This window comes from Oratosquilla oratoria, chromosome 30, assembly GCF_046742065.1.
Source record: "Oratosquilla oratoria isolate Oo_2021 chromosome 30, ASM4674206v1, whole genome shotgun sequence".
NCBI lineage: Eukaryota > Metazoa > Arthropoda > Malacostraca > Stomatopoda > Squillidae > Oratosquilla > Oratosquilla oratoria.
In genome coordinates, this window is record NC_134806.1 from 4773760 (window position 1) to 4783759 (window position 10000).

General features: G+C 41.0%; 1 protein-coding gene across 24 annotated transcripts in view; it reads right to left on the reverse strand.

Annotated features, from left to right (window-relative positions):
* The window catches only part of LOC143040991 (uncharacterized), a 577258-nt gene that overhangs the window by 259020 nt on the left and 308238 nt on the right, over positions 1-10000 (reverse strand). Inside the window, exon 1 of one of the 24 annotated variants that reach the window (XM_076212486.1) lies at positions 3091-3125. The exons of the other annotated variants lie outside the window; for them this stretch is intronic. Within the exon in view, the coding sequence (XP_076068601.1) occupies positions 3091-3113 (23 nt within the window). The 5' untranslated portion in view covers positions 3114-3125. Of the gene's footprint in view, positions 1-3090; positions 3126-10000 lie in introns of those variants that run through there. 24 annotated transcript variants of the gene reach the window in all.

Here is a 10000-nt window from a genome sequence, read left to right on the forward strand (position 1 = left end):
CTGAAAAGAAAATACCTGTAATCGGATGAAGTCTTACAATTTTGTGAATAGATTTCTAAGAAGGAACCAGTGTTTGGCCTAGTGAGAGGGAGAGAGGAGAAGACGGAGGGAAGGAGGGAGGAGAGGAAGAGAGAAGAGGGAGGGAGGGAGGGAGGGAGGGAGGGTGGGAGAGAAGAAGGGAGGAAGGAGGGAGGAAGGAAAGGAACGTATTCAAGGGGAGGGAGAGAGGAGAAGAGAAGAAGGAGGGAGGGAGAGAGGAGAAGAGAGAGGGAAGGAGAGAGGGAGGAAGGGAAGGGACTGAAGGAGGAGAGGAAGGGTGGGAGGTAGAGAGGAGATCGGAAAAAATATTACGTCTATAGATTTCCAGGCAAAATACATTTCTCTCTCTCACACACACACGCCTTCTTGTGTGTGTGTGTGTGTGTGTGTGTGTGTGTGTGTGTGTGTGTGTGTGTGTGTGTGTGTGTGTGTGTGTGTGTGTGTGTGTATGTGTGTGTGTGTGTGTGAGTGAGAGAGAGAGAGAGAGAGAGAGAGAGAGAGAGAGAGAGAGAGAGAGAGAGAGAGAGAGAGAGAGAGAGGGGGGGGGAGACAGGATGGGAGATAGAGGGAGACGAGGAGGGAGGGAGGGGGAGAGAAAGAGAAAGAGAGAGATAGAGAGAGAGACACACAGGGAAAACTACTGAGTCATTACAACTTATAACAAGTCACATATAAGAAAACCCTTGTAACCAAAAACGAAAAAATAAACAAATTACTAAATAAATAAAAATAAAGAAATGAAACCCAGAGGCCACTGAATGAAATCGCTCAAGCTGAGACGAGGAGTCTTCTGAGGACCTCTTGGTGGCAAAGGATATCAAATAAACAGGCCCCCTCCCCCCCAAAAAAAAAAAAATGAGGGGGAGGGCCGTCATGCAAACAGGCGGATCTTGCCTTGGGTCATGCAAGGCCACGCACGGGAGCACGCAAACGAGGAAGCACAAGAAGAACGGGGCTGAAGCCGACTGGAGGAGGGGGAGGAGGAGGAGGAGGAGGAGGAGGACTGAAGTCAAGGCCAATGCGAAATAGGTTGGGGTCAGTCTTCCACTCTTCCACTTTTATCCCTTTTTTTTTTTTTTTTTTTTTTTTTGAAAGAACGTAGGTGGCGGTGGTGGTTTTGGTGGTGTTAGTGGATAAGAAATATGGATGAGCTGGTTGTGGTCGTGGCAGTGTAGTGATGGTGATAGTAGTGATGTAGTGGAAGTGGTGACTGATAGTATTGGTGGTGATAATGGCGGTTATCACCGAGGTGGTGATGGTGAAAGTGGTGTTGGCGATAATGATGCGATGGAAATGATGGTGACTGTAACTGTGGTGGTGGTTGTGGTGATAGTATTAGTGGTGCTAAGATGGTAAGGTGGTGGTGATAGAGATGGTGGTAATGGAGGTAGTGTCCATGATGGTGATGGGAATAGCAGTGATGGTGGAAGTGCTGGTGACAGAGACAACGGCGGTGCCGAGAGCAAAAACGTGGCGATGGCAGCGATCACCACACAAGTTATCAAAGATTTCATTTGTAAACAATCTAGGACAAGCTCGTCTTCCAGCTGAAGGAGAGCGAGAGGAAGACAGAAAGAGAGAGAGGGAAAGGGAGGAAGAGAGAGAGAGAGCAAACATATATATATACATATATATATATATATATATATATATATATATATATTAACAACCACAATGCACTTTAATTCTAAGCCATCAACATCGGTAGACCCAATGGAGGCCGACAAGCAGAAATTGAAATGCGGTACTGCCAAGGACTTGATTGTTGTTGTTAAAATGTATCTCTAATCACTGGGACCCATTCAGTGTTGTACAAATACATATATATATATATATATATATATATATATATATATATATATATATATATATATATATATTAACAACCACAATGCACTTTAATTCTAAGCCATCAACATCGGTAGACCCAATGGAGGCCGACAAGCAGAAATTGAAATGCGGTACTGCCAAGGACTTGATTGTGGTTGTTAAAATGTATCTCTAATCACTGGGACCCATTCAGTGTTGTACAATATATATATATATATCTATATATATATATATATATATATATATATATATATATATATATACCGGGTATATACAGAGAGAGAGAGAGAGAGAGAGAGAGAGAAAAGAGAGAACTGGAAGCAGCAGCAGCAGCAGCAGTCTGGACTATCACGCCACCAGATGAGACCACAACACTGCCCCCTCCCCCCTCCCCTACCCCCCGCCCCGGGCCAACGGAGCCCAGACAGATCAACATCTTCTTGCACTAAATTTCATTCTTCCTTCACTTGTTTGTCCCTCCCCCACTTCTCAAATCCGTCGTTCTAGTCAAAGCCAGGCGATCTGATTTAGCAGACGAGCGGTTTTGGGGCCGGCCTGGCGTGACAGTACGAAAGAAGAAGAGGAAGAAGAGGAAGATGATGATGAAGGAGATGAAGAAGAAGAAGGAAAAGAAGAGGAGGAAAAGAAGAGGAAGAAGAGAAGAGGGGTGGTGGTGAGATCGTAGTTTGATAGGATTAAAGAAAATGAACCAAACGGATTTCCTTGTCCACTTTTCTAAACATTATCACTGGCGACCATTTACATATATATATATATATATATATATATATATATATATATATATATATATATATATATATTTCTATAACGATACATACTCGAATATGTGGATACCCTTGTTGACCTGACCTGACCTATAATGACGGGGTCATAGTGTTTCCCAAGTTCTTCAGTGCCACGAGGCACTCTTATGATCTGTTCAACACTGACTTGGCGAAGCTTTATTTTCGACAAAACGCAAAATGTTACCGTGCCGCTAATTAAAAATATTGGCGAAATACATACATTAACATAAATAAATAAATAAATAAATGACGACAATAAAAATGTAGGTCAACGGGACTGAACATACACTATCTGTTAAAAAATACAAAATAAATTAATAAAAAGAATAGATACAATAAATCAATAAAATGAAAAATAAAATAGAATAAATATATAAATAAAATACTCCATGTAAATATCCATCAAGTTACTTACATTATTCTGCTACTTGCCATCATGGCTTCCAATATATCCACAGTTGAAGACAACCGAATATGGTCCAGCCACGCCTCTTTATCATTTCTTGACGTGCACTAAGAAACAATTCCGTAAATTATTCCGTAATTTATTCCGTAATATATTACCGGAAACGCTAAATATTCCCGACTGTAAGGCCCTGTTCACAATGTGGTTTGAATCGAGCGGAAACCGCGGCGGTACCACATAGTCAAGGAAAAAACTGCGCGGTTGTGTGTGAACGCCTCCATTGGCTTACACTGTAACTGAACCGCCGCGGTTCAAACCACTAGTGTGAACAGGACCTGACACTACAGGCGGCGTCACACTTACGCCAATTTGCATCAGCTGTTGCGGATTCGTCTGACTGGGCTCCGATCTCAACAATTCTTTAATTAATTAATTAATTAATTAATCGATTAATTAATGAAAGTTAAGCCAACAAAAAAGATTTCGCACACATTTTTAAAAGAGCGTAAAATAAATAACGAGTCGATAATAGGATACAATAAAATAGATAATAGAATAAAATAAAAATAAATTATTGAAAGGAAATTCTTCTTTTTTTAGTCATTCGATTCCACAATAGCTGTTAAATTCATCCACACATACACTACCGGCAACTACCGGATCATCGCACAATGACCAATCCTGTACCAAGTTCTTTTGTCCACAAAGGCACAGTTCGTTTCATTTCTAAGTACTACACCATCTGACATCTTTTTCGAAGCCTTTCCCAAGGTCGTACTTTTACGAGGTGATTTAATGACATCGTAAATGGCTTCTTTACGTCATAAATCTACACCCCGAAAGACCAGGAACCACTGCAGTACTTAGCAGTGGAGGCAGCTGTACATAGAGGGCGACCCAGGCCAGACTGGTCGGGCGGAGAAAGAGCACGAGATTTTGTCCCGCACGACGTCGACTAGGAATGACTCACCTGAGGGACGGCCGCAAGCGATCGAACCTGAGTCATCGCGGTGGCGCACACCAGCTCGGGAGGCTTTCCATCAAAAATGAATGCGGCGCCATTAAACGAACTTAGCTGACATTTAACCCTCCAGTACGATGCAATGGCACACACACACACACACACACACACACACACACACACACACACACAGATGTATACACACACGTTCATACATACACATACACATATGTACAGTATACATACTTGTATGCATGCACACACACGCACACAAATGTGCGTACACACACGTACATACATACACATACTCGTACATATATGTATACATACTTGCATGCATACACACGCACACACACAACTATGCGTACACACACATCCATACATACACATACATATATGGATACATACCTGTATGTACACACACACGAACACAAAGGTGCATGCACACACGTACATACATATGCATACCCGTACATATATGTATACATACTTGCATGCATACGCTCACGCACACACATATACACACACACGCACAGGGTACATCCACGAATATAGCTCCTTTCCTTTGTATCATAATTAGGTAAAGCGAACACACACACACACACACACACACACACACACACACACACACACACACACACACACACGCACAGGGTACTTTCACGAATATAGCTCCTTTCCTTTGTATTACAATTAGGTAAAGCGAACACACACACATACACACACACACACACACACACACACACACACACACACACACACACACACACACACCGACGACAACAAATTCAATTACCATGGACGATGATCCACATAACATAATCAAAACCAGTTGGTGATTTAATTGCAAGACTTAAACTGACACGAACCTTCCTGATGACGCAATGGTTATAGCCGGGTTAAAGTGACGCAGCTTTAAGGATCTGGCCAATACCAATGCTGAAGGTCATCTTCAGGAGTTGTGTCCTGAAGCTGAAAGGGTCTGGTTATTGTACAGACGAAGAAAATGGACCACTGTATTTTGGGCTTACTTCCAACATATGTAATACTCTACACACACACATACATATATATATATATATATATATATATATATATATATATATATATATATATATAAATATACAAACACACACGTGTCCTATTAAAAGCGACGGCAAAAGTGTAATTAACTTCTTTTTTCGTGAGCTCTCAAGCTTTCGAAAAGAAGATTTCTGATAGCGGTAGAGGGGATGAACCAAATTCCCAAGACTCATAGGAAACAAAGATTATAACGATCACAAAAATACAGAACACAACCAAAATACAAGAAATTATAGCAGAACAAAACACACACACACACACACACACACACACACACACACACACACACATATATATATATATATATATATCAGTATACCAAGGTAGTATATTTTCTTGTATGCATACGAGATTATAGGCTAAGAGGATTCATTCTGGCTTAGTTTGTGTATAGAGAATACTCGCAATAAGAGTCAAAATTAATCCTCTTTAGCCTTCAACCTCGTTTGTCTACGACAGATAGAAAAGGGAATATGCACACATAACATATATATATATATATATATATATATATATATATATATATATATATATATGATGTAAGAATAGACAAATACTTGAGGAGAGTGGTGTATAGAAAAACCCAGGAAGTCTCAGAAGTAATTTTGTACTTTCTGAAGAAGACTCTGTCGAAATGTTAGAGAAGAAAAGTGCTTCTGTGACATCTTGTATTTTTTCTCTACATCACTCACCTCGTATGTATGTATGCATGTATGTGTGTGTGTATATATATTCTATATACATATATATATATATATATATATATATATATATATATATATATATATATGCACACATGGACAAAGACCTATTGAAAGTATTTGTATGGCAAGATCCAATTCTGAAAGGTCTGTTATATATATATTTGTTATTTCGCTTCATAAGCACACAGGCTTTACAACTTAGTCCCTTCCTTACTGGGTGTCACTTTCCCTTTCATTCTCGCTGCGCCAAGGGATTTCATTCACTTCTGTGGCGTTCTCTTCCCCTACACACACCGATAAAACAGGCACGGAATGAAAAAATTTCACCTTCTATTAGATTTTTACTTTAATGGTCTAATCGTTATTTTTATTAATTCTTAACTATATAGGCCGAAGTCCTAGGTAGAACTCTGCAAAAGCAAGATTTAAAGTGTGTATATACACGTGCACATGTACATGCACACACATACACACACACACACACACACACACACACGTGCACATGTACATGCACACACATACACACACACACACACACACACACACACACACACACACACACACACACACGTATGATAACTGGGAGAGTGAGAGACAGGACCCCACGAGCGTTGCTTGTTTCCTCTATACTGCAACTAGGTCTACACAGCTAGATAAATGCACACACACACACACACACACACACACACACACACACACGCACGCACACACACACCTGTACACATGAAAAATCCATGCATATCACTGTGGACGATCGAAGCACATTGCATGACGTCTCCCTATTTAGAAACTGTCCAGTTGATATTCAGAATCTCGTTTGGCGACGCACATTCCTAGACACACGTGACCACAAGAAGTTTCTAGGTATCACCACATTCGATGACCCAGTGCGCACATCCACGTATGAGGTAATGTTTTATGTGGTCAACATTTTTGGGACTTCAGTGGCACCTCTACGGATACGAGTTTCCTGCCAGCTGCCCGGGTCAGAAACAGTGCAGCAAGACACAATACTTCTACAGCATAAATTCACAAGTAATTAAAGGAATTAATAAATAAAAATAAATCGAATTTAAGTCAGATGGCTTTTCGCAACGGCCGGCCTCGTCACCTTTGCCCTATGTGCTAGGAAGTTTTAAAACGGAATATTTAGTACGGGTTCTAAATTTGTTCCTATCTTACAAATACATTTACAATCTAGGCTACATTCCTAAAAAAGACTCGAATGTAGGTCACCTGATAAGGACCATTGCTGAAAGTTGCTAACAGGTCCCTAAGCTCTTGGAATTAGTCAAGGTAAGGCATTGGGTAAGGTTAGTTTAGGTTAGGTTAGGTTAAGTAACATCAAGTTAGGGAAGGATATGGACTACATATTTCTTTTTTCTCACACTGAACTGTTTTTTTGTATTTCATCTGTGTGGACTGATTCCTGGCTATATTAAGAGAGGATCAGTCGCCGGTTGCCATCATTTCTTTTGTAAAAAGATGGCGGAAATATCGCCGAAGTTCATCGAAATAGATCTTGATCTCAGTACGGAGACTGAGTGCCAGCCCCTCAAGGCTGCACCTATAGATGGAGATGAGTATATTGATGGGTCGTCGAAGGCATCGTATGGAGATGCTCCTCTCTGACGTCCGTTCCTGTGGGGCCGCCACGTGCCTCTGGACACAAAAGGATCTAGAGTCTAGACAGTGAGCCAAGTTTTTTTTTTTTTTCTTGTTTTTTTTTTGTAAAGGAGAACGCTGAGTACGTTTTTGGATGTGTTCAATATAAAAAAAGCCGCCCTGAAAACAAAGCAGAATATTTCTCCTGTCAGCAGGGGCAGCATGACAACGCGAGAGACAAATGAAGGCGCTGACAGGCCTTCGAGGAGGAGGAGGAGGAGGAGGAGGAGGAAGAAGAAGAAGAAGAAGAAGAAGAAGAAGAAGAAGAAGAAGAAGAAGAAGAAGAAGAAGAAGAAGAAGAAGAAGAAGAAGAAGAAGAAGAAGAAGAAGAAGAAGAAGAAGAAGAAGAAGAAGAAGAAGAAGAAGAAGAAGAAGAAGAAGAAGAAGAAGAAGAAGAAGAAGAAAAGAAGAAGAAGAAGAAAAGAAGAAGAAGAAGAAGAAGACGACGACGAAGGCGAAGAAGAAGAAGAAGAAGAAGAAGAAGAAGAAGAAGAAGAAGAAGAAGAAGAAAAGAAGGAGGGGGGGACCCGAGCAGTTTGTTCCTTTGCTATGCGCTGACACAGCTGTCAGCTGTCAGTCGTGAATACCGCTGACAGCTCCCCTGTCGTCAGTCTTTTAACACATAAATGTCCAGAGCTTCTCAATGACTACATAAAATTTGCCCAACGTTAGCCAGAATAAAACATCTAAAGCACGACACAGTCATAAGCGAGCTAATCGAGTTGGACAAAACTTCTCTCTCTGTTAACCAGAATAAAATGTCAAAAGTGAACCACAGGCACAAATGGGAGTCACTCCCCTTAAAACTGTATCGAACCTTATACATCTTATTCTGGCAAGAAACTGACGGCTGATGGACTGGATAATGTCTCCACCAATCAGGGTCCTACACGTACTCCTGATGACGTCACACGGAGGTCGAACCCTCGTGACGTCATGCGTCAAACGAGGCAAATTTTTGGTCTGCAGTGCGCACGTTTTTTTTTCTTCCTCAAAAGACTAGAAAAACAAAATGCTCCGCCCCCCCATGGTGTGCTTCCACTTAGTCTGCAGCAGTCATGATTTATCTGCAGCTCTGGACCCAAATATCATATGTAGAAGAAGGAGAAGAAGGAGAAGAAGAAGAAGAAGAAGAAGAAAAGATGAAGAAGAATAGGAAGAAGAACCAGAAGACGAAAAAGAACAAGAACAAGAAAAAGGAAGAGATGAAGATGAAAAAGGAGAAGAAGAAGAAGAAGAAGGATGAGGAGGAAGAGAAAAAGAAGAAGAAGCGGGAGGAGAAGGAGGAGGAGAAGATGAAGAAGAAGGAGAACTAGATGAAGAAGAAGAAGAAGCAGGAGGAGAAGGAGGAGGAGGAGATGAAGAAAAATGAGATGAAGAAGGAGAAAAAGAAAAAGAAAGAAATAAAAACACGTGCAGAAGTGTCTATAAACTGCGACAGTCTATAAGACAAGTTCATCGACACTTTCTTACAAAGAGCCTTGGTACGCTGAAACGACTTTTTTTTCAATCAATAATCAGCGTTTCTATCCTTGGGGACGATGTGGCACTAAAGAGGTGGAGCCAGAGTTGCTGAAGAAGATTTCAGATAGCAAAACGAAGGCGATGGTAGAAAATAAATAAATAAATAAATAAAAAATATATTAAAAAAAAAAAAATTATTAGTCTATTTATGTGTTCATTTCATTTTATTCTTTTTAAGTGGAGTTTAGTCTCTAGTCACAAAAGATTGCCGAGTGACTTGTTGGTCCGTAGGAGAGTTACTAAAATCTCGAGTGTATCCAACATGTAGCCAATAACCAATACGGGCTATATGGAAACGAGGCTAGAGAGGACTCGAACTTTTCCACCAAGAATAGACAAAGGGAGCCTCTCTCTTTCTCTCTCTATTTCCCTCTCTCTCTCTCTCTCTCTCTCTCTGTCACTGGAGACCACTTTCATACGTATTTAAATTCGTTCTGACAGAGATACATGTCAGCAAAGTGTCGCCAAATTTATTCCCCCAACTGTGCTGGACAATCAGCCATGACGTCACTCTTGGCGTGACGTGTTGGTGTGATCGTGACGGACGTTTCGTGTCCGTAAGCTCGAGTCTGTCAACGCGGACGTGAAGAAGGTATGAATGGGAAAGCGGTGACGACCTGCCTCTCTCTCTCTCTCTCTCTCTCTTTCGCACGACAGCGGCGCGAGATTGTTCACAAGGATAGAAGTGCTGGTACACTACAGTTCATAACAACTCTCTTTTTCTTTCGTGTGTGTGTGTGTGTGTGTGTGTGTGTGTGTGTGTGTGTGTGTGTGTGTGTGTGTGTGTGTGTGAGAGAGAGAGAGAGGAATATATATATATATATATATATATATATATATATATATATATATATAGAGAGAGAGAGAGAGAGAGAGAGAGAGAGAGAGAGAGAGAGAGAGAGAAAGAATGATCTGCGTTAAAGACTAAGCGAACAGGTGGATGGCAGTGGAGTGAGCTTGTGCATGAGCGTACATTTGCATC